Here is a 25,738-nt window from a genome sequence, read left to right on the forward strand (position 1 = left end):
TTCTGAGAACTGGATAATGTGCACACCACCAACAGGTGTCAAGAAGACCAAGTTTGAGGTTGTCAACCTGAAAGAAAATCAGGCTTATAAGTTAAGAGTGTGTGCCATCAACAAGGTTGGGGTTGGTGATAATGCCAATATTCCTGGAGCCGTGGTGGCTCAGGATAGAGCAGAAGAAGCCGACCTTGACATTGACCCAGAACTGAGAAAGATCATGACAATTAAGGCTGGTCTATCACTTAGACTGTTTATTCCAATTAGGGGAAGACCAGCTCCAAGCATCAAGTGGGACAAAGATGATAGTCCACTTAATGAGAAAGCTCAAGTTGAAGTAACTAGCAGTTACACCGCTCTTGTGATTGATAACATGAGCAGAGCAGATAGTGGAAAATACACTGTCACTGCAGAAAACTCTAGTGGAATTAAATCTGCATTTGTTGTCGTCCGTGTTCTCGATACACCAAGTGCACCCATGAATTTGACAGTCAAAGAAATTACAAACCAGTCAGTGACACTTGCTTGGGAAGCCCCTCTGTTAGATGGTGGTTCCAAAATTAAAAACTATATAGTGGAAAAGAGAGAGAGTACACGCAAAACATATGCAGCCGTGGTAACAAACTGCCACAGTCTTTCATGGAAGATTGAGCCACTCCAAGAGGGTTGCAGTTATTACTTTAGAGTCCTTGCTGAGAATGCACATGGTGTTGGCGTGCCTGCAATAACTCTTGACCCACTTAAGGTCTCAGAGGTGCCACAGGCTCCCAAAAACCTGATTGTTACAGATCAAACAAATACAAGCATTGCTCTGGCCTGGGATAAGCCAGAATATGATGGCGGCAGCAGAGTCATCCAGTACTTGCTTGAAGTACAGCTTAAGGGCCAAGAGAAGTGGTCTGGTGTTAACTCATACAAGACAATGGAGACGACTGTTACAAATTTAAACCCTGGGGAGGAATATTTGTTCAGAGTTACAGCAATTAATGACAAGGGAAAAAGTGACCCCAAAGTCCTTTCTGGCCACGTCATGACCAAAAACTTAGTTTTTGAGCCTGATGTGCGACCTGCTTTCAGCAGCTACAGTGTCCATGTAGGTAAAGATCTAAACATTGAAGTTCCACTTTTTGGACGCCCTAAACCAACAATAATGTGGACCAAGGACGGCGCACCTCTGAAATTCACAACCAGAGTAAACATTCACAACACCCTGACTCATACAAGTCTGAGCATTAAGGAGGCCGCGGGTGATGATGGTGGCATGTATAGCATAAATGCAGCCAATTCCGCTGGAAAGAAAGAAGCCACAATTGAAATAATAGTACTTGACAAGCCTGGACCCCCATCTGGCCCTGTGAAATTTGAAAACATCACAACACAGAGTGTGACTATTTCATGGGACCCACCAAAGCACAATGGTGGTTGCCAGATTTCAAACTACATTGTGCAGAAAAGAGATACAACAACAACAACATGGGAAAATGTCAGTATTAATTGTGCCAGAACTAGAATCAAAGTACCCAGGCTGAAGACTGGAGGAGAGTACCAATTTAGGATCATAGCCCAAAACCGGTACGGGAAGAGTCATGGCCTGGATTCATCTGCGGTGGTTGCGCAGTACCCATATAAAGAACCTGGCCCACCAGGAACACCATTCATCTCTTCACTCTCCAGGGATCACCAGATTGTCGAGTGGCATGAGCCTGTTTCGGATGGAGGCAGTCCCATTCTTGGCTACCACATTGAAAGAAAAGAGAGGAATAGTATTTTGTGGGTGAAAATAAGCAAGGCCCTCATTCATGAGACAAAGTACAAGAGCTACCCATTAGAGGAGGCTGTTGAGTATGAATATCGAGTGTATGCTGAAAATATTGTAGGTATTGGAAGGTGCAGTAAGGTCTCAGAGGGCTGTGCAGCCCGTGACCCATGTGATCCTCCCGGTCAGCCAGAAGCTGTCCATGTGACCAAAGATACCATCGTTATTCAGTGGACAAAACCGGAGTATGATGGTGGCAGTAGCATAACCGGCTACATTGTGGAAAAGCGTGATTTGCCAGAAGGCCGATGGGGAAGGGCTAATTTCACAAATGTTATCGAGACCCAGTTCACTGTAACTGGGCTAACGGAAAATCTCCAGTACGACTTTAGAGTCATAGCCAAAAATGCTGTTGGGACCATCAGCAAACCATCATACAATAGTGGCCCAATTACTGCGAGTGACATGGTTGAAGCCCCTAAATTCTCTATTGATCCGGCATTCACAAAGACCATTGTGATAAATGCTGGAGAAACTTTAAAATTGGATGCAGATGTTCGTGGAAAGCCGCTGCCAGCAATGCAGTGGTTCAAGGATGAAATTCCACTAGAAAATACTCTCAGGCTGGATATCAAAAATACAGAAAATCATGCAATGATAATCATGAAGGACACTGCTAGGACTGACAGTGGAACATACTTTCTACAGCTGAAAAACGAGGCAGGCAGTGAAACTGTGCCCTTCAAAGTGGTTGTTCTTGACCGGCCGAGCCCTTGTGAGGGACCCCTTCATGTAACTGGGGTAGCTGAGGATAGATGCTCATTGGTGTGGCATTCTCCTTTACATGATGGAGGAAATCCTGTCACGCATTATATCATTGAAAGAAGAGAAACTAGCCGCCTAGCTTGGACTGTTGTTTCTGCTCATTGCAGCACCACAAGCTACAAAGTCACCAACTTGTTGGAAGGAAATCAATACATTTTCCGTGTCATGGCGGTCAACAATTATGGCACGAGCGAACCACTGGTGTCTGATGGAGTAATAATGAAGTCTGAGTTTGTTCCTCCTGGTCCACCTCACATTGATGACATATCGAACATTACTCGTGATAGCATGACTGTCACTTGGTCTGCCCCAGAGACTGATGGTGGCTGTAAAATTTCAAATTACGTTGTTGAAAAGAAAGATAAAGCAGGAATTAAATGGACCAGATGCAATAGACAGAAAGTCACAGATTTCTCCTTCAGAGTAACCAGCCTCACCCCTGGCCATGAATATGAGTTCAGAGTCGCTGCTGAGAATGTTGTTGGATTGGGAGAGCCGAGTCTACCAAGCTCTTACTACAAGGCCTGTGATCCTAAATATAAACCCGGATCCCCAACGTATGTGCACGCCATTGATTCCACACAAAGCTCAATTACAGTGTCATGGGGAAAGCCTTTGTCTGACGGGGGCAGCGCAATTCAGGGATACATTGTTGAAATCTGTAAGGCTGAGGAGGAAGAATGGACTATGGTTACTCCCCCTACAGGCTTGCGCGTTAACAAATATGAAATCCTGAATCTGACAAAGGGTCAGGATTATAAGATCCAGGTGTGTGCCCTGAACAAACTTGGAGTTGGCGAGCCAGCTATCCTCGCAGGAACAGCAAAACCAGAAGAAAAGCTTGAACCACCACAAATCTACTTGGATTCTGAGCTTAGAAAGGGCATTTGTGTCAAGGCTGGTGGATCTGTGAGGATCCACATTCCATTCAAGGGCAGACCAACTCCTGAGATTAAGTGGCTTAAAGATGAAGCAGACCTATCGGAAAAGGCAGTGGTTGAGAAGACTCCCACCTTCACACAGCTGTCCATTGACTCCTGTGACAGAGGTGACTCAGGAAAATACTCCCTGAGCCTGACCAACACCAGTGGGGTTGCATCTGAGTTTGTTACCGTTAAAGTCCTCGATACACCGGGAGCCCCACAGAACCTTGTAGTCAAAGAAATCAAAACAAATTCAGCCACTCTTGTTTGGGATGCACCACTGATTGATGGTGGTTCTAAAATTAAAAACTATGTTATTGACAAGCGTGAATCAACGAGGAAGGCTTATGCAAATGTCTCAACCAAGTGCACAAAGACCACATTCAAGGTTGACAACCTGATTGAGGGTGCTATGTACTACTTCAGAGTCATGGCTGAGAATGAATATGGTATTGGCCAGGCAATTGAAACAAAGACAGCTTCAAAGGCTTCTGACGTACCCCTTCCAGTTGGAAATGTTTCTCTTGTCGATGTCACCAAAGTCAGCGTGTCACTTGCCTGGGAGAAACCTGAGCATGATGGAGGCAGCAGGATTGGTGGCTACCTCATAGAAATGCAGCCAAAGGGTACAGAGAAGTGGGGAGTTGCCACAAATACAAAGACATGTCAGGGCACTGTCACAGGCTTAACGAGTGGGGCAGAATATCTATTCCGTATCGTTGCGTATAATGAGAAGGGAAAGAGTGAGCCAAAAGCACTTGCCGCACCAGTTGTTGCCAGTGACATGACCTTGGAGCCAAGCATTAAGACACAGTTTAGTACTTATAATGTCTTAGCTGGAAAAGATCTGACCTTGACATTCCCTGTACTTGGCAGGCCCAAACCTAGAGTCACTTGGACAAAGGATGGTCAGTCCTTGAAGGTGACTTCTAGGGTCAACTTGGTAAACACTCCTACAACAACTGCGATTAGGATAACCGAAGCATGCAAGGAGGACTTTGGAACGTACACAATTACAGCAACAAATACTGCTGGCACATTTGCTGATAATGTGGCTATCATTATTCTTGATAAGCCTGGTCCACCAACTGGCCCACTTAAAGTTTCTGAGGTTACTAACACATTTGTCCACTTCTCATGGGAACCTCCAGAGTACACAGGTGGATGCCAGGTGAAGCATTATATAGTAGAAAAGCGAGAGACCACAAGCAATACATGGCAGTCAGTCACCACACAACTTGCTCGGACAGCTTTCAAAGTGACTAAGTTGAAGACTGGTGTAGAATACCATTTCAGGGTCATTGCTGAAAACAGATATGGAAAAGGCGTTCCTCTAGAATCTAAGGCTATTGTTGTCCAGTACCCATACAAACCACCAGGCCCTCCTGGAACACCATATGTCAAATCTGCAACAAAGGAGATGATGATCATTGAATGGAACGAGCCAGTCAATGACGGTGGAAGTGCTGTTGTTGGTTACCATCTAGAGAGCAAAGAGAGAAACAGTATCTTATGGACCAAACTTAACAAGACTATGATCGCCGATACTCAGTTCAAGATCTGTAATCTTGAAGAAGGAATTGGATATGAGTTCAGAGTGTATGCTGAAAATATTGTTGGCGTTGGCAGATGCAGTAAAGTCTCAGAATCCTTTGTTGCTCGGGATCCATGTGACCCTCCTGGTGCTCCAGATGCTGTAAAAATTTCTAAAGACCACATCAAGATTAGTTGGACCAAACCTCAATATGATGGCGGCAGTAAAATAAATGGCTATATTGTTGAAAGAAAAGACCTATCATCCCCTGATGGGCGCTGGGTTAGAGCAAACTTTACTAATGTAATAGAGACTGAATATGATGTCAGTGGTCTCACAGAAAATGACCAGTATGAATTTAGGGTTATTGCCAGAAATGCAGCGGGCGTCTTCAGCGAGCCCTCCGAAAGCTCTGGACTTATAACTGCCACTGATGAAATTGAGCCACCAAGGGCCTCTATGGACCCCAAGTACAAGGATGTCATTGTTGTTGCTGCAGGAGAACATTTAATTCTTGATGCTGACATTCACGGAAAACCAGTTCCTGACATTGTCTGGCTAAAGGAAGGCAAAGAAATTGATAAATCTTTGCGCATTGAAGTGAAAAAGACTCAAAAATGTGCTGCTTTGACTATTAAGGATGCAACCAAAATGGACACTGGGCACTATGAACTTGTCCTCAAAAATCTGGGTGGCAAAAAGACCTTTCCAATCACTGTCAAAGTCCTTGACAAACCGGGTAAACCAATGGAACCGTTCAAAGTAACAGAAATCATGGCTGACAGATGTACCCTTTCCTGGTCTGAGCCAACTCTGGATGGCGGTGCTAGTATTACTCACTATACTTTGGAGAAGAGAGAGACCAGCAGCTTATCATGGACAATGGCTGCAGCCAATATCCAAAATTTGTTCTACAAGGTAACAAACTTGCTTGCCGGGAATGAATACATTTTTAGAGTAAGGGCTGTTAACAAATATGGTGTTGGTGATTATCTTCTAAGTGAGCCCATCATTGCACGCAATCCATACAAGCCCCCGAGTGCTCCTGGAACACCAGAAGCAAGTCACATCACAAAAGATTCCATGGTTCTGTCATGGACAGTCCCAGAACAAACTGGGGGAGCCGATATTGCTTGCTATCATCTTGAAAAACGTGACAAAGATAGTGTCAGGTGGACAAAGTGTAACAGACAAAAACTGACAGACACTCATTTCAAAGTGACAGGTCAGAAGACGGATCACTTTTATGAATTCCGAGTTGCAGCTGAGAATGAGGCTGGAATTGGAGACCTCAGTGAACCGTCCCTATTTTACAGAGCTTGTGATGCAACAATGCCACCAGGACCTCCCCAAAATCCCAAGGTGACAGACTACACAAAATCTTCTGTCTCTCTTTCCTGGCGTAAACCTGATTTTGATGGTGGTGCCTATATTAAAGGTTACATTGTTGAAATGCGAGAGTATACACCAGTGCCAGAAATGGCAGAAGAGATAGAAGTAGCCCCAGGAGTAGACCAACCCATCGAAAAGGCATGGGCCATGTGCACGCCCCCAGCTGGCATCCAAGCTACTAAACTTACTATCTCTGACTTAAAACAAGATGAAGAATATCAGTTCCGTGTTTGTGCCATCAACTCAGAGGGAGTGGGAGAGGCTGCTAATGTCCACGGGACTGTAGTTGCTCACGACAGGGTTGAAGCACCGGAAATTGAGCTTGACGCTGACCTCAGAAAAGTGGTATCTGTCCGCGCCGGTGGTACACTGCGTCTGTTTATTACCATCAGAGGAAGGCCTGAACCTTCTGTAAAATGGGAAAAAGTTGATGGTGCTCTCACAGATCATGCTGTCATTGACACTACCAGCTCATACACTATGCTTGTAATTGATAATGTCAACCGCTGGGACAGTGGCAAATACTCACTCACTCTGGAGAACAACAGTGGTTCAAAGTCTGCTGTTGTGGCTGTTAGAATTTTGGATACACCAAGTGCCCCACAGAACTTCACTGTCCAGGAGCTTAAAAAGGATTCAGTAACACTTGTCTGGGATACACCACTCACTGATGGTGGGGCTAAAATCACAAACTACATTGTGGAGAAGAGAGAGTCTGTCCGGAAGGCCTACACTACTGTAACCAGCAACTGCACAGCCAACACACTCAAGATAGAAGAACTGCCAGAAGGTGGCATTTTCTACTTCAGAGTTTGCGCTGTTAACAAATATGGCCAAGGACAGATGGCTGAAACCAAAGAAATTAAAGTGTCTGAAGTACCCTTGCCACCGAGCAAATTAACTGTTATAGATGTGACTAAAACCAGCGTTTCACTTTCATGGGAGAAACCTTCTCATGACGGTGGTAGTAAAGTAATCTGCTACAATGTGGAATTCAAGCCCAAAGGTGGAGAAAAATGGGGTACAGCTTGCACAGTCAAGGTGCCAGAGGCGACTATTCCTAACCTGACTCCCAATGAAACTTATCTATTTAGGGTTGTCGCAATAAATGAGAAGGGAAAGAGCGATCCCAAGGATCTTGGCTTACCGGTGGTAGCAAAGGACATTGCACTAGAGCCATCAATCAACTTACTGTTCACAACATACACCGTTAAAGCCAGTGAGGAACTGACTATTGAGGTACCAGTGAGAGGCAGACCTAAGCCTGTTGTCTCGTGGAAAAAGGATGGTCTTCCTCTGAAGCAAACATCTTCAGTTACAATTTTAAACACAGCAACATCATCCAAGATTCTCATTAAAGAGGCTAGCAGAGAGCATGTTGGGAAGTATGAGATCACCCTGGCCAACACTGCAGGAACAATAACATCACAACTAGGTGTAGTTGTCCTGGATAAACCAAGTCCACCTAAACTCATTAAGGTGGATGCTGTGACCTCTGATAGCATCACACTTTCCTGGTGTTCTCCAGATTATGATGGTGGCTGTTCTATAAGTAACTATATCGTTGAGAAGAGAGATACCAACACACAAGAATGGCAAACGGTTGCAAGCAACGTGGCAAGAACATCTTACAAGGCCGGTCGTCTAACACATGGGGCACAATACCAATTTCGCATCTATGCAGTCAACCGTTATGGAAAGAGCACACACCTAGATTCTCCGGCAATTACTGCTCAGTACAACTTTAAACAACCTGGACCGCCATCTACACCAAAAGTAAAGGATGCTACCAAGACTTATATGTTGGTAGCCTGGAATGAACCCGTCAATGATGGTGGAAGTCCGGTTCTAGGCTATCATCTAGAGCAGAGAGAGCGCGATAGCATTCTCTGGACCAAGGTAAACAGAGGAATGATCAAGGACTCTGAATACAAAGTGAGTGGAATCGAAGAGAGTATGATGTATGAATATCGTGTCTATGCTGAAAATATTGCTGGAATTGGCAAATGCAGCAAGACCTCTGAAGCTATGGCAGCCAGAGATCCATGTGATCCTCCAGGTACCCCCGTTGTGACCTCTATTGGCAGGTCATCTGTGTCTTTGTCTTGGGCCAAACCTGAGTATGATGGTGGTGCTAAGATTTCTGGTTACATCATTGAATGTAAAGATCTTCCAGAAGGACGCTGGACAAGGTGCAACTTCACCAATGTGCCTGAGACTTACTATAATGTGACAGGCCTTACAGAGGACAGCCAGTATGACTTCCGTGTCATTGCTAAAAATGCAGCGGGATTGTTCAGTGAACCATCTGACAATACTGGCCCAATTACTGTTAAGGATGATGTAGAACTGCCACGCATCATGACAGATGTCAAATTCCGAGAGACAGTGTTTGTGAAAGCAGGTGAAACTTTAAAGATTAATGCTGACATCGTAGGCCATCCTGCACCCATCATTTCCTGGAGCAAAGATGGAAAAGAGATTGAGCTGAGAGCAAGAATCCAGATAGTTTCAACAGATACCAGCACACTGGTGAATGTGAAAGATTGCATTCGACGAGATTCTGGAAAATATGTTCTCACTCTAAAGAATATTGCTGGGACAGTTAGCCTGCCAATAAACTGTGTGGTTTTGGATAAATCAGGGCCACCTGCAGGACCATTGCAGCTTACAGGTCTCACAGCTGATGAATGCACTCTGTCATGGGGTCCACCTCAGGAGACTGGTGGTGCTGAGATCACACACTATGTTGTTGAGAAGCGTGAGACCAGCCGTTTGGCCTGGACACTCGTAAAGGGCGACATTACTAAGACTTACTTAAAAGTCACAGGACTGCTAAAGGGCAATGAATATGTCTTCAGGGTCTTGGCTGTTAACAAGCATGGGAATGGTGAAGTTTTGGAGAGTGATGCTGTAAAGATCACAGATCCATTCACCATTTCCACTGCTCCAGTTAATGTTGACGTCACTGATATTACTGGAGATTCAATGACCGTAACGTGGTGCAAACCATTGAGTGATGGAGGAAGTCCAATCACTGGTTATGTGATTGAGCGGCGAGAAAAGACAGGCATGCGCTGGCTCCGTGTGAATAAAGATCCAGTTGTTGAATGTAACACAGTTGCAACAAAACTGCGTAAGAGTTGTGAGTATGACTTTAGAGTCTATGCTGAAAATGCAGCTGGACTGAGTCCTCCAAGTGAACTGTCTGCCTCATTTAGGGCAGTAGATCCTCTGGCTGTTCCTTGTCCTCCAACCAAGCCAACAATTGTCAATTCAACCAAGGACAGTGTCTTTATTGTCTGGAAACCACCTACGGATAATGGAGGTGCTCCTATCCTTGGATACAGTGTAGAATACAGAGACTACATTGATAAACCGGAAACAGAGCTGGATGATGGTAAAGAGGAATATGAAGATGAGGAGGAACCAGAGTCTGCTGAAGAACTACAAAGATGGGCTGAAGCTATTTCTCTTACCAAGAGTTTGGAGTTCACAATCACTGGACTAAAAACAGATTCCAAGTATGAATTCTGTGTCAGAGCAATAAACAAAGTTGGATGCAGTGTGCGCAGCCGCTATTCCGATGCCGCTGTGGCAATAGAAAGAACTGCAGAGCCTTCATTTAATGTGGACTTAGAGATGCGCAAAGTCCTTGTTGTTAAGCACAGCACAGCATTCACTCTCAATGTTCCATTTAAAGGTAAACCTGTTCCATCAGTTGAATGGACCAAGGAGGGTACTGATTTAAAAGTTAGAGGAACAATCGATTCAAGTAGCTCCAATACTTCACTGACCATTGAAAAGGCAACAAGAAATGACTCTGGAGAATATAGCGTCACAATTGAATCAACATTAGGAAAAGCAACATTACCCATGGTCGTAAAGGTGCTCGACTCACCTGGACCCCCCATCAATGTCAATGTTACATCAGTAACCCGGGACTCTGCAACCCTTACTTGGGAAGCCCCTGAAAATGACGGTGGCGAGGCAGTGAAAGCGTACCACGTTGAAAAGCGTGAAGCGAGTAAAAAGGCCTGGGTTTCTGTAACAATCAACTGCCATGCACTGACCTACAAAGTGGAAGACCTGCAGGAGGGGGCCATCTATTACTTCAGAGTTATTGGAGAAAATGAATATGGCTTGGGTGTACCCCAGGAGGCAAAGGCTGGCACAAAAATTACAGGTAACATTCAGGCTCTTCCTTTTTCATTTTCTTATTAACTTCACACAACTAACTAATTCAAATGTCCACTTTGTGTTACAGAGGTACCAAGTGCCCCCACAAAACTAGGAGTAGCAAATGTTACAAAAGACACTGTAACCATTGTCTGGACACGACCTGAGTACGATGGAGGTAGCAGAGTCACTGGTTACCTAATTGATGCTCTGGAGAAGGGGCAGACAAAGTGGGTGAAGTGTGCTACAGTGAAGGGCATGAGCCACACTATTAAAGGCCTCAGGGAAGGCACAGAATATTTCTTCAGAGTGCGAGCAGAAAACCATGCTGGACTAAGTGAACCTAAAGAGATGATTGTTCCGGTTATCGTCAAGGAACTTCAAGGTAACCAGTCTTGCATCATCTGTATAATTTGGTGTGTGAAATGTTTCAAAGGTAAAACAAGATGCAGTGCTATAAAATATAATAAATAAATCACACACCATTGTTAAATCAATCTCTAACTCGCTAGATCAGTGATTCTCAAAATGTGGTGGTACGTGGGCACTCTCTTGTAGTACACCAAAATAATCATTTAAATGTTATTAAGTATTTTTAATTATATTCAAACAGTTTCTGTGGCCCAAAAATATTACATTTACTCGTTAATAAGAATAATGGATTAGATTTATATAGCACTTTTCTAGACACTCAAAGCGCTTCACAGAGAAGTGAGAACCCATCATTCATTCATACCTGGTGATGGTAAGCTACTTTCATAGTCACAGCTGCCCTGGGGTAGACTGACGGAAGCGTGGCTGCCAGTTTGCGCCTACGGCCCCTCCGACCACCACCTATCGTGTGAGTGGCACTGGGGGCAAGGGTGAAATGTCCTGCCCAAGGACACAACGGCAACAATTAGGATGTCAAGAGGCGGGGAGCGAACCTGCAACCCTCAGGTTTCTGGCACGGCCGCTCAACCCACTACGCCATGCCGCCCCATAAATAAAAATAAAATAAATAAAACATTTGCCTTGTTTTTAATGAATATTTAGGCCAACTACGCTTCTGTATTTTAATGTTGGTCATTATGGTGGTACTTGGAGAGCCAAGTGTTTTCCGGGGTGGTACTTGGTAGATAACATTGGAGAACCACTGCTTTAGATTACTACTCATATTGATAATATTAATTATTTACATTGATATAATATTAATAATAGGTATATTAATATTTTTATTGAAACAACAAACACATTTCTTGTAAAAAAAATAAATACAGTGTGCCTTGTCATTTTCAATATATTTTCTCCTTTGGAAATGGTTTAACATTTTATTAATTTACATTGCGTTGCTCATTATAATTTTGCAGAGGCTCCGGAGTTTGATCTGAAGAACTACCCCAAGAATACGGTTTATGTGAGAGCTGGATCCAACCTTACCTTTGACATTCCACTTACTGGGAAGCCAATGCCAAAGGTGAATGTGTCCAAGAACAATGTTGTCATCAAGGGATCCAAGAGACTTTTGACAGAAGTTACACCAGATAGCCTAACTATCACCCTGAATGAAAGCATGTCAAGCGATGCTGGCAAATATGACATAACAGCCTCAAACCCCAGTGGTGCCACCAAGATCTTCATGAACTTCATTGTACTAGATAGACCTGGACACCCTGTTGGACCTGTGGAGACTGGAGAAGTCGGAGAAACCACAGTGTACTTAAAATGGGCTGCTCCAGAGTATGATGGTGGCAGTCCTGTTACCAACTACATTGTCCTCAAGCGGGAAACTAGCACACCTACCTGGTCAGAGGTGTCAAATAACATAGCAAGATGCCAAATCAAAGCAACTAAGCTGACCAAGGGGGAGGAGTATCAGTTCAGGATTAAGGCTCAGAATCGCTATGGTGTCAGCGACCACATTGACAGCAAGCCGGTTATGATCAAGCTTCCGTACAGTAAGTCAATACAAACATTGAACCAATGAAGCTGTATAGATTGATCAAGTGTTAAAGACTAACACTCATAATGATGAACTTGTCTCTCAGCTTTCCCTGGACCTCCATCTACTCCGTGGATTAGTTTTGTATCCAAAGAGAGCCTGACTGTCTGCTGGAACGAGCCAGTCAATGACGGTGGAAATCCTGTGATCGGATATCATCTTCAGATGAAGGAGAGAAGCAGTATCATCTGGCAAAAGATCAATAAAACAGCAATACCAGGAAACCAGTGGAGGGTCACCAATGTCTGCCCTGGTCTTATCTACGAGTTCAAGGTAGCTGCCGAAAATGCTGCTGGTATTGGAAAGATGAGCAAGGTGTCTGAAGAGGTGCTAGCTATTGATGCTTGTGGTAAGTAAAAATCAATTTAAACGCTTACAGTACATTGATAAAGATGTGGGCTCCCATTTACTCAGAAATAATTTGGCACACCCCTGACTTTTCTACTGCAGATCCTCCAGCTAATGTTCGTGTCACAGAAGTGACCAAGAACTCAGTCAGCTTGTCCTGGCAAAGGCCACCGTATGATGGCGGTAGTAAAATTGCTGGCTACAGTGTGGAGAGAAGGGAGGCGGCCAGTGGCAGATGGGTGAAGGCTAACTTCACAAACATCCTTGAAATGGGCTTCACCGTTTCTGGGCTGTCTCAGAATGAGTCTTACGAGTTCAGGGTGTATGCAAAGAATGCAGTTGGCTCTGGCAGCAATCCTTCTCTTATTGCTGGCCCAGTCACGTGCATTGATGCTTGTGGTGAGTGCTCATTAGATTCTTGCTTTTATGAGGTTGTGTATGGAAGAAAATAATGTATATACAATGGTATGCTTTGTTGTGCAGGTACTCCAGCCATTGACCTTCCTCCAGAGTATTTGGACGTGGTTAAGTTCAAGGCTGGAACTTCAGTTAAACTCAAAGTTGGAATTTTTGGCAAACCTCAGCCAAACATTGAGTGGCTCAAGAATGAAAATGAGCTTGTATCTTCTTCATCATTGTATGTGGAAAACACAACTGATTCGTCTGCCATCCTCATCAAGGATACAACTCGCCTCCACTCAGGCTCATATGATATTAAGATCAAGAACATTTTGGGCTCAGCATCTGCAACAATCAGGGTTGAAATTCTTGGTATATAACCATGCTTTATTTTCTCACATTTAAAAGTTTTTCTCTCATGCAGTGCTGCATCATCTCTCTTTTGTTCTTTGTTTACCTGTTGTCTCTTGTTATGACTCCTTAGATAAACCCGGACCCCCTCCTGGCAGTATTCTTTTAAACTATGTTGCAGCAGACAAAATCACCTTCAGCTGGGAACCTGTAAGTCCGGCTGACAATGGAGGTTCCAAGGTGACCCACTACATTGTCCAGAGGCGTGAGACCAGCAGGGTAGTCTGGTCGACCATTTCAGAGCGACATGAGCAGACCTTCATTGCTGTCGGAAAACTGGTTCAAGGAAATGAATATGTATTCCGCGTAATGGCTGTTAACAAGTATGGTTTTGGAGAGCCACTGGAGTCGGAAGCTGTCATTGCAAAGAATGCCTTTGGTAAGCTTTAGACTGCGGGTTGGAAGGGCAGGTGTTGAAAGGTTACACAATCACACAACACTAAAATGTCCTCATATCCCTAATCAAGACAACACAAATTGAATTCCTATGCGTAACATATTTTTTTCATCTGTGTGTACATAGTAACTCCAGGGCAGCCGCATACTCCTGAGGTGAACACCATCACCAAGACTACTATGGTCGTAGAATGGGACAAACCAGGTGTGGATGGGGGTAGCACAGTTACTGGCTACTACTTGGACAGACGTGACAAGAAGAGTTTGCGCTGGATCCGAGTTTACAAAGATCCTATTGCTGACATTAAACAGACTGTCTACCATCTAACCGAGGGAAATGAATACCAGTATCGTGTCTGTGCTATTAACAAGGCTGGAGAAGGACCCTTCTCAGATGTATCCGACTACTACAAAGCTGCAGATCCAGTTGGTAAGTTGTTCAACTCACTGGTTAAAAAATTAGAGTATGGATCTGCATATACTATCTTTATTTCAATGATTCAAGAAACTTTATTTATGACTTACAGATCCACCAAATGAGCCTTGCAAGCTTAAGGTGATGGATTCCACAAAGACCTCTATAACTTTGGGGTGGTCCAAGCCAGAGTGGGATGGAGGCAGTGAAGTGACCAGCTACATGGTGGAGAAACTTACTGAGGGAGAGCAAGACTGGGAAATGATTTCTTCAAAGGGAGAGGTCAAGATGTCCGAATACACTGTACACGACCTAAAGCCAGATGTTAACTACTTCTTCAGAGTTTCTGCTGTCAACTGCGCAGGCCGTGGCGAGGCACTGGAGATGACTGAGCCTGTACAGGCTAAGGATATCCTCGGTAAGTGAATTTGAAGACATTAAAACACAGCCAGAGCAAGCCGCCATTTTTCTGTTTTTTAAATGACAAAAATATCATATTCACAGAGGAAGCCCAGATTGACTCAGATGTGGCCATGAGAACTCACTATATCGTGAAGGCTGGCAAGGATGTTGAGCTCTCTGTCCCTCTGAAGGGTCGGCCGGCTCCCTCTGCATCTTGGAGCAAAGGAGACATATGCATTGACAGCAACCCATCTTATGAATTCCACCACTCAGACACAGCCACTGTTCTTGTTATGCGTGAAGTGACCAAACTCGACACTGCCAAGTATACAGTCAAAATTGAGAATGGTGTGGGAGAGCCCAAGACAATTTCCTTGTCCATGAAGGTCCAGGACTCTCCTGGTCCATGCAGAAACCTGACATTGAAAGAAGTAACTCGTGGAAAAGTCACACTTTGCTGGGAGCCTCCACTCCTTGATGGTGGCGCTGAGGTTACCAATTACATTGTTGAGAAGAGGGACTCTTCCAAAAGATCCTACTTTGCAGTGACAAGCAAATGCACTGACACATCATATACTATTGAAGATCTCTCTGAAAAGGCATCCTTCTTTTTCCGTGTTCTAGCAGAGAATGAGAACGGTGCTGGTGAACCATGTGAAACACTTGAACCAGTGAAGGCCGCAGAGACCCCTGGACCAGTTAAAGATGTTTCTATGAAGGATTCCTCTAAAACCTCCGTCACTCTGCAGTGGCTAAAGCCTGATTATGATGGTGGCAGTATCATATTGGACTACATAATTGAAAAGAAAGCAGTAGATGGGGAATGGGCTCTGGGAGGAACGACCCGACAATGTGAGTTTGAGGTCACAAAACTAAAAGAGCACTCAGACATGTTCTTCAGAGTTGCTGCTCGAAATGACAAGGGTCAGGGCGACTTTGTGAAGATAGGATCTATCAAGGTGATTGACTACATTATCACACCTGAAGCAAGCCTTGCAGACTACCCAGATGGAAGAATTTGTGTTCGTTTAGGACATAATGTCCACATTGAGCTGCCATACAGAGGTAAACCTAAGCCATCAATCATATGGCTCAAGGACAACCTTCCTCTGAAGGAGAGTGATCAAATTCGCTTCAAGAAGACAGAGAACAAAGCCACTCTTATGATAAGGAATGTGAAGAAAGAGAATGAGGGTAAATTTACACTAACTCTTGACAACAAAATCAACAGAAAGTCCTTCCATATCTATGTCATTACACTCGGACCCCCATCAAAGCCCGTTGGACCTATCCGTCTTGATGAAGTAAGAGCAGAAAGCATCATGATGTCATGGGATGAGCCTAATGATGACGGTGGGGGAGACATCAACTGTTATACTATGGAGAAGCGTGACACTACTCAGTCTGATTGGAAGATGGCTTGTTCCAGTGTGGCGGGAACTCAGTTCAAAGTGTCTAACCTGATCAAGGGTGTCCAGTATCAGTTCAGAGTCTGTGCTGAGAACAGGTATGGTGTCAGTGAGCCTCTGGTATCACAGATGGTAATTGCCAAGCACCAGTTCAGACCTCCTGGCCCACCAGGCAAGCCAGTTGTGTATAATATCACCAACGATGGCATGACAATCCAGTGGGAACAGCCAATCTATGATGGTGGTACCCCCATCCAGGGTTTCCATGTGGACAAGAGGGAAAATAACAGCATCATGTGGCAAAAGGTGAACATGATGCTGATCAAAGAAACCGAATACCGAATTTTGGGATTAATTGAAGGCCTTGAGTACTCGTTCAGAGTGTGCGCACAGAATGATGCTGGCTACGGCCGACTGAGTGACAGCAGCAAGCCAGTAATGGCCGTCAGCCCTGTTGGTGAGTTCTGACACTGTCTATACACTTACATTACTGTGGATTTTATCTTCTCAAATTAATAATGCCAGATCTTTTGCAAAACAAATTAACATCTCTATTTCTTTCTTTCAGATCCTCCTGGCCAGCCTGACTACACTGATGTGACAAGTGACTCAATAACGCTAAAATGGGACGCACCAAAACGTGATGGAGGTAGCAAGATTACTAGCTACACCATTGAGAAACGACAAGGAGAAGGGCGCTGGTTCAAGGCTAACTTGACTGATGTTCATGACTGCCAGTATACTGTGCCTGGTTTGTCTATGAATGAGCGCTATGAGTTCCGAGTGATTGCTAGGAATGCCATTGGTGTGGTCAGCCCACCTTCCAACTCGTCGGGTTTGATCGTGGTCAGAAGTGAGAATGGTAAGTGAAGATCAGACAGATTGAGCCAAGAGCAAGACAGGAGATGATCATTTATTGTGAACTTACCTATATCCTTTCCTCCTGAAGCTTCTCCCCGTATTGAATTTGGTGGAGAGTATTTCGATGGTTTGACTGTTAAAGCGGGTGACAACATTAGAGTGAAGGTGGCCATCACTGGACGACCTGTTCCCAAAGTGGTCTGGTACAAAGACAGTGTGGAAATCACCAAAAAGATGATGGATATTGTCAACGTAGCTGGATACAGCACTCTATTTGTCAGAGATGCTGACCGTACTCACCGCGGCCTCTACACCGTTGAAGCTATCAATGGATCTGGCAGCAAAAAGCAGACTCTCCTGGTTCAAGTTCAAGGTAGACAGTTTTTGTTTTTTCTCAGTTTTGTCAATACATAATGTCTACTGATTCAAGTTGAACTTTTACTCAATCTCCATCATGTGATGTAGACACACCTGGGGAACCAGTAGGACCCATCACTTTCAGCAACATCTCAGAGGGTCGGTGCACTCTGTCCTGGAACGCACCAGAGAATGATGGTTGCTCAGAAATTTCACATTATATCATCGAGAAGCGTGAAACATCCAAGATCTCCTGGGCATTAGTGTCAGAGGAATGTCAGGAGTGCAGTTTCACTGCAACCAAACTGATCAAAACCAATGAGTACCAGTTCAGGGTGTCAGCTGTAAACAAGTTTTGGTGCTGGCAGGCCGTTGGAATCCTGCCCCAATTATTGCACAGCTTCAATATAGTAAGTCAACAGATGGAAAAATGTCATGTAATAACATGCGTTTGGTTTTGTCTTCACAAGTTTCCTTAACAATTTCTCTTCAGCTACTCCCGATTCCCCGGGCACTCCTGACGCCACTGAGACGAAGGGAGAGAGCATAACTCTGGCCTGGACTCCTCCAGAAGTCTGATGGTGGAAACCCCATTCAATACTATATTGTGGAAAAGCGAGAGAAGAAAACAGTTCGGTTCTACAAGGTGCTTTCAAAGAAACCCATCACTGAATGTGGTCACAAAGTTGTCAGCCTCATTGAGGACATGGAATATGAGTTCCGGGTCATGGCTGTTAATGATGCTGGTGTTGGAGCAACCAGTAATATCTCCATTCCCATTAAAGCTGTTGAGCCAAAGGATATACCATGTGCTCCATCTGTGGTCTGCGTGTCAGGACTCCACTAATACCTCCATCAGCCTGGAATGGACGAAGCCTGCAGATGACGGAGGATCTGAGATACTGGGCTACATTGTTGAAATGGTTAGGGGCAATGAAACTGACTGGAATAGAGTACATGAAGAGCTGGTGGCAGACACAACATATACAGCGACTCTTCTACATACTGGGGCTGAATACAAGTTCCGTGTAGCAGCTGTAAATCTTGTCGGAAGAGGTGAGGACAGGGAAACTCTAGAACCTGCTCAGGCCATTGATAGATTAGCACCACCACAGGTGGATATTGATGCCAACTTCAAGCAGACGCACATTGTCAAGGCAGGAGGTTCAGTGATATTAGGTGTCCAATATAGGGGAAAGCCTATACCCACCGCCACCTGGGTGAAAGAAGAAGGAGAACTAAGTGTCATGTCAGAAGTTTCAACCTCGGAGGGGAGCAGTACTCTACTTATGGAAAATTGCACCAGAAATGATACCGGTAAATACACAGTTAACCTGGAAAACAGCAGCGGTAGCAAGGCTATCACTTTCACTGTGAAAGTCATGGACACTCCTGGGGCTCCTCAGGATGTAGGCTTCCAGGAGGTGTCCAGAGGCTCAGTTACACTTACATGGGAGCCGCCACTTAATGATGGTGGAGCACGAATCCACCACTATATTGTTGAAAGACGTGAGGCAAGCCGTCGCACATGGCAGCAGTCTGGGGGAAAGTGCACTCAGGGTATTATGAAGATTCAGGACCTGCTGGAGGGGGTACCATACTTCTTTAGGGTATCTGCAGAGAACCAGCATGGTGTCGGTGAAGCTTTCGAGACAACAGAGCCTGTCATTGCCACTGCTGAGCCAGCATCTCCAAAGAGATTGGATATTGTCGACACCACAGACAGTTCCGTGTCACTGAGCTGGCTAAAACCAGAGCATGATGGTGGTAGCCGTATCCAATGTTATATCATTGAGGCAAATCCAAGCGGAACAGGTAAATGGGTAGTGGTTGGCAACACCAAGAATCTCTCCTATGTGATTGAAAAACTCAACAAGGGTGATGAGTATCACTTCCGTGTGAGGGCAAAGAATGAGTCTGGCCTCAGCACACCCAGGGAAACCTTTACACCGGTCTTGGTAAAAGAGCCTCATATTGAACCTGCAGCTGATCTCAGTGAGATTCCGAACCAGATGATCACATGCAACTCTGGCAGAACATTTACTATCGATGTTCCGATTAGTGGGAGACCTGCTCCCAAGTAGCCTGGAGGCTGGAGGAGATGAAGCTGAAGAACTCAGAAAGAGTTTCCATTACAGTAACTAAAGAAAGAACAAGCATATCAGTCAAGGATGCCATGAGGGGTGATGGTGGTAAATACTACCTGACTCTGGAGAATGTCACCGGAAGCAAGACATTTAATATCGAAGTAAATGTTACAGGTAGACCCAGTCCACCAATGGGGGCCTGTTGAAATCACAAATATCACCTCTCAGTCTTGTGTTGTTAACTGGGATGCGCCGGAGGATAATGGTGGAACTGACATTACCAACTATATTCTGGAGAAGCGTGAATCTGGTTCGTCTGCCTGGCAGCTTATCAACTCCAGTGTGAAGCGCACGTCACTCCACGTTAGTCATCTGACCAAGTACATGCAGTACACCTTCAGGGTCTCTGCTGAAAACCGATTTGGCGTTAGCAAGCCTACTGAGTCTGAACCTTCGTTGCAGAGCATCCTTACAGTAAGTACAATTCCAAAACCTGAACATCAATTCAGCATTACAATAGTTTTGATCAGAACATAACATCTTGAATCAGACTGTAATTGAGTCACTGATAAAATCCAATGTTGTAATTATAGCACCTGCTGGACCACCAACAAGGCCATCTGTCTTCAATGTCTCTTCCAACACAATGACGTTGAAATGGGAGGAGCCTTACCATGATGGTGGCAGCAAGGTGACAGGCTACTGGATTGAGAAGAAGGAGAGAAATAATATTCTCTGGGTAAGGGAAAACAAGATCCCATGCTTTGAGTGTTTTTACAAGGTGAAGGCCTTGTTGAAGGTCTAGAGTACCAGTTTCGAGTTTATGCCATGAACAGTGCTGGTCTGAGCAAAGCCAGTGAAGCCTCTAAAGGAGCAGTTGCCCAAAACCCTGTTGGTGAGTATTGTTTGCCACAATAAACGTTAATCAGTTCCATGTTTTTATTAACATAACTGTCTTCTTCTAGATCCACCGTGTAAGCCAGAAGTGACAAATGTAACCAGAACTACAGTGTCGCTCAAATGGTTGTCTCCACTTAATGATGGTGGCAGTCCAATTGTGGGTTACATTATTGAACGTAAACCATACACTCCAACTGGTGAGGGCCGATGGCTAAAGTGTAACTACACAAATGTGATAGACACGTTCTATACTGTTACTGCCCTGGGAGAAGGAGAACCCTACGAGTTCAGAATCATTGCAAAGAATGCTAACCAGGTCTTCAGCACCCCATCCGTTGTCCACTGGCTCTGTGCAGTGCAAAACAGACTTTGGTAAGACTCTTGCTCATGATATACAGTACAGGCCAAAAGCTTGGACACACCTTCTCATTCAATGTTTTCTTTATTTTCATGACTATTTACATTGTAGATTGTCACATCAAAACTATGAATGAACACATGTGGAGTTATGTACTTAACAAAAAAAGGTGAAATAACTGAAAACATGTTTTATATTCTAGTTTCTTCAAAATAGCCACCCTTTGCTCTGATTACTGCTTTGCACACTCTTGGCATTCTCTCAATGAGCTTCAAGCACACCTGTGAAGTGAAAACCATTTCAGGTGACTACCTCTTGAAGCTCATCGAGAGAATGCCAAGAGTGTGCAAAGCAGTAATCAGAGCAAAGGGTGGCTATTTGAAGAAATAGTAATAGTACGTTTTCTGTTATTTCACCTTTTTTTGTTAAGGTGACTAACATACAGTATGTTATACAATCATATATAATAAGAATAACATATATAATTCCAAACATAACGAAGATCTACCCTTTGCAATCCAACAGAACCGCCAAAGGGCCCAGCTGGACGGCAAAACTCTTGTCTGAAGTTGTTATGGTGAGAGCTGGTTCAGATCTGGTCCTGGACGCCGCAGTGGGCGGCAGGCCTGATCCCAAAGCATCCTGGTCCAAAGGCAACAGGGAGCTGGAGCTGTGTGAAAAATACCACCTGCAATACACAACCAATCGGGCTATGGCCATCATCAAGTTCTGTGACAGAGATGATACCGGAAAATACATTCTCACGGTCAGGAATGTTAGTGGAACCAAGACTGTTGAGGTCAATGTCAAAGTGCTTGGTAAGTGATTGTTCTGGTAAATTTGTAGACGTAGCCGGAGACAAAGACAAAACGACTAACTTAATCCATCACTTCTAGACACTCCTGGACCATGTGACGGCAGCATTGAGATCAGCAAGATTACTGAGGATTCCTGCACTCTACGTTGGAGTCCTCCTTTGGAGGATGGGGGTGATGACATCTCTCACTACCTTGTAGAGAGGAGAGACACCAACAGACTCAGCTGGGTCATCATGCATACCGAGTGCAAGCAACTGACCTGTAACATCACCGCACTGTTCAAGAACACAGAATACCTGTTCAGAGTCCGAGGAGTCAACAAGTATGGAGCTGGAGTCCTTCTGCAGTCAGAGCCTATGGTTGCCAGAAACACTTTCAGTGAGTGCCCCATCCACAGTTTGCAAAAACTTTGTAATATATTTTATTCTATAATATTCATTCATTAATAGCTGGAATTACTGCAAAACATTACTTTAATCTCTATTGCAGTGGTTCTCAAACGTTTTTCACCAAGTGCCACCTCAGAAAAAAGGACAACCATTATGAGCAACAGTAAAATACAGTAGTGTAATAGGTTATTCATTTAAAACATGGAAAAGGTAAAGAGGTATTTAATATTTTGGCCACTGTACTGTGACAGTACACACAGTTTGAACAGTAACACGAATAAAGCACTGTACAGTAGATACCACTGTACTTTTGTTTCATTCCTGTGAGAATTTTGCGTGTGACTGAAGCATCGAGGAGTGGGACTGTCCAGAACCAGCTGCGATGTGCTTAAACAAGCACCAGATAACACTGTACCATCTCTCTGCTTTTGGACTTATCAGGTCTTTTCAGCTCGGTAGTGCATTCTTCACGCATTTGTCACTCACGCTTCAAGTGAAGGATGAGGCAAAATTACAGTAGTACCCAAGTGATTCTGTGGCGTACCACTAGATGGAGCCCGCATACACGTACCACAGTTTGAGAATCACTGCTCTGTTCTATATTCTTGGACTTGTCAATTAGCATTGCAGAAATAACCTCATACAGCACCTAGCTTTTGTGTGTGACCTTTGTGGATTCAAATAGTCAAATGGATGTCGTTCTACAGCTGTTCCAACTCCACCGGGTGCGCCTGAGATCCTAACGTCCGGAAAAGACTTTGCAACCATTGAGTGGCTAAAGCCTGAGAGTGATGGCGGCAGTCCGTTGATCCACTATCTTGTCGAGAGGCGGGAGAAGAAGAGTGCCCGCTGGGTGAAGGTGAACAGGACTGGAGCACACCTTGACACAACGTTGAAGGTGTCTGGATTGACGGAAGGCAACATTTACCAGTTCAGGGTAGTGGCAATCAATAAGGCTGGAGAGAGTGAACCCAGTGAGGTGTCACTGTATGTGGTCTGCAGAGTCCCCACAGGTAAGTCCAGTTTGCTTTGGTCCAAATAGCAAAAATGTTTTGCAACAAATTGTAAATGGATAAGAAAACAATAGTTGGTCACAGACCACATTCACGTCTAATCAATCTTGACCACCGAGGCCTGTAATCTACAAAGATTTAAAAACGATTTTATTCCTACACCAAACTCTCTACTGAGAAAAATAAATCCCAGTAGCATTTCTTTTAAGAGCAGTTTTAAGAGCTACGGTCGTCCCTCGTTTATCGCGGCCAATTGGTTCCAGGCCTAACTGTGGTAAACACATTTCTGCAAAGTAGAATTATTATTCATTAATCAAATATTCTCACAGTTAAAGCATAAAGTGTTTGCGGTCTTGTAAATTATTCAATATTAGAGCCCTCTTAGAATGACATATATATAGTCTTTCTTACATCCAATATAGTAGAGTTGTGTCTATTATAGATTACAGTACTCACTGGTAGCCAGGAGGATAATCCAAGCGTCATTGCTATGCTGTTGCCTGGCCACTACAACCTAGTCACTACATTGAAATACATTCTCGCATCCTGGGTAATTCCTCTTAAATTCGAACTGGGATTGGATGTGCTTAAACCACGGATGTACGTTGCTCTGCAAAAAAGTTGATCAACTTGACAGTCGCGGCTATAACCACTAGCCGTGTTGTTAGAATCCGGTGTTGTAAACATTGCCTGTGGGACAATAAAAATTAATTTTGAATCTGACTCTCCCATCTTAGGCACCCCCGCACCACCCTCTGTTCCTCGCATCACTGACACCCATGCTGACAGCATTAGCCTGGCCTGGTCTCGCCCTGTGGAAGATGGTGGAGCTGATGTGATTGGCTATTTACTGGAAATGCAGGAAGCTGGAACAGAGGAGTGGAAGAAGGCCCACGAGAAGACACTGCGTGCTGCAGAATGTGTGGTGACTGGACTTTGCTCAGGCAATAAGTACCAATTTAGAGTGGCCGGTATCAACTTCAATGGCACTGGAGACTTCAGTGAGCCATGTGCTGAAACTGAACCTGTGGAGAGAATTGGTAAGTTATCCATTAAACAAACCAAAAATGTCATTTTCTCTACTGTTAAGAAAAAGACTGGATTGTGAACCTCGTAACTCTACATGCTAGTGACATAATGTGGTGTGGCTCAACAATCGATTTCATCATTACCTTTACTCAATAGAAATACCGGACTTTGAGCTCCATGATGACCTGAAGAAGACCATATGCCTGCGTGCTGGTGGTTCTCTGCGCCTGTTTGTGAATATTAGTGGTCGTCCTGCTCCGACAATCACTTGGAGCAAACCAGGAGTTGACCTCAACAACCGGGGCTTTATAGAGGTCACTCACAAGTCAACTACTCTCATTATCGATAAGGTCCATCGCTATGATGCTGGAAAATACACACTGGTGGCCGAGAATTGTGCTGGAAAACAAGAAGTCCATATTCTGGTCAAAGTTTATGGTAAGGGAACGACCGTGCCTTTAGTTTCAAATACTATCTTTGAACTCATCGGGATTACGGCAATACCAAATAACCTCATGATTTTTTTTAATATCCCAGACACACCAGGACCAACAGGACCCATCAAGATAAAGGAACTGACCAAAGAATCAGCCACCATCTCTTGGGATGCTCCAATCGTGGACGGTGGTGCTCCTGTCAACAATTATATTATTGAGAGACGTGAAGCCTCCATGAGAGCCTACAAAACTGTCACTTCCAAGTGCAGTAAGACATCCTACAAGATTGATGGCCTGATGGAGGGCATGCTATACTACTTCAGAGTTCTTCCTGAAAACATTTATGGTATGGGGGAATCCCGCGAAACACCGGATGTCATCCTGGTTTGCGAGGTACCTCTGCCACCACGCAACCTGCAGGTGATTGACATCACCAAGAGCACAGTCTCGTTGAGCTGGGATAAGCCTGAGCATGACGGAGGTAGCAGACTGATCGGCTACTTGATAGAGGCCTGCAAATTTGGTACTGACAAATGGATGAAGGTGGCCTCCCTGAAGTTAACCGACTTTGAGCACACTATTGAAAAGCTAAATGAGAAAGAACAGTACTTTTTCAGAGTCAAAGCAATCAACAGTCGTGGTGCCAGTGAAGCAAAGGAGCTTGTTGCACCTGTAACCGTGCAAGAACAAAGAGGTAATGGGAAAGTCATAACATTTAGTCAATGAAGACCAATAATATTTAATGCCACAGTTGTTCTTTTTCAGCCATTAGTAATTATTAGATTTTGTTCCTACAGTGATGCCTGCAGTGGATTTCTCCAGGCTTCCCCAAAAAGCTGTTAATGTTTTGGCCGGTAGGACCCTGGAACTGGAACTGCCACTAATAGGCAGGCCTCCCCCTACCTGCTTGTGGTACTTTGGTGACAACAGATTAAAAATCACTGACCGTGTCAAGATCCAGAGCACTGGCAAAGTTTCCAAGCTGACCGTGTCAGACACGACCATTGACGACACTGGCAATTATACCCTGGAGGTGAAGAACACGGTCGGTGTAATCGCTGAGGTCATCAAGGTCGTCGTTCTCTGTAAGCAAACACCTTGAGTTGTAGATTACTTTTTATCATT

General features: G+C 44.4%; 1 protein-coding gene across 1 annotated transcript in view; it reads left to right on the forward strand.

Annotated features, from left to right (window-relative positions):
- Positions 1-25,738, forward strand: part of LOC133665260 (titin-like) — a 205,645-nt gene that overhangs the window by 165,734 nt on the left and 14,173 nt on the right. Inside the window, 34 exon segments of the mRNA XM_062070512.1 lie at positions 8-6,494; positions 6,552-9,813; positions 9,880-10,610; positions 10,692-10,988; positions 11,953-12,540; positions 12,631-12,933; positions 13,035-13,331; positions 13,416-13,703; positions 13,816-14,121; positions 14,266-14,568; positions 14,666-14,971; positions 15,058-16,821; positions 16,933-17,226; positions 17,314-17,598; positions 17,691-17,935; positions 17,937-17,963; positions 17,965-17,992; positions 18,076-18,155; positions 18,157-18,417; positions 18,419-19,661; positions 19,664-19,863; positions 19,865-20,120; positions 20,123-20,143; positions 20,263-20,451; positions 20,454-20,564; positions 20,635-20,906; positions 20,908-20,941; positions 21,464-21,745; positions 21,824-22,123; positions 22,842-23,147; positions 23,885-24,187; positions 24,333-24,614; positions 24,714-25,307; positions 25,411-25,698. Of these exon segments, the coding sequence (XP_061926496.1) occupies positions 8-6,494; positions 6,552-9,813; positions 9,880-10,610; positions 10,692-10,988; positions 11,953-12,540; positions 12,631-12,933; positions 13,035-13,331; positions 13,416-13,703; positions 13,816-14,121; positions 14,266-14,568; positions 14,666-14,971; positions 15,058-16,821; positions 16,933-17,226; positions 17,314-17,598; positions 17,691-17,935; positions 17,937-17,963; positions 17,965-17,992; positions 18,076-18,155; positions 18,157-18,417; positions 18,419-19,661; positions 19,664-19,863; positions 19,865-20,120; positions 20,123-20,143; positions 20,263-20,451; positions 20,454-20,564; positions 20,635-20,906; positions 20,908-20,941; positions 21,464-21,745; positions 21,824-22,123; positions 22,842-23,147; positions 23,885-24,187; positions 24,333-24,614; positions 24,714-25,307; positions 25,411-25,698 (20,833 nt within the window).

Source organism: Entelurus aequoreus, linkage group LG14 (assembly GCF_033978785.1).
Source record: "Entelurus aequoreus isolate RoL-2023_Sb linkage group LG14, RoL_Eaeq_v1.1, whole genome shotgun sequence".
In the NCBI taxonomy this organism is placed as follows: Eukaryota; Metazoa; Chordata; class Actinopteri; order Syngnathiformes; family Syngnathidae; genus Entelurus; species Entelurus aequoreus.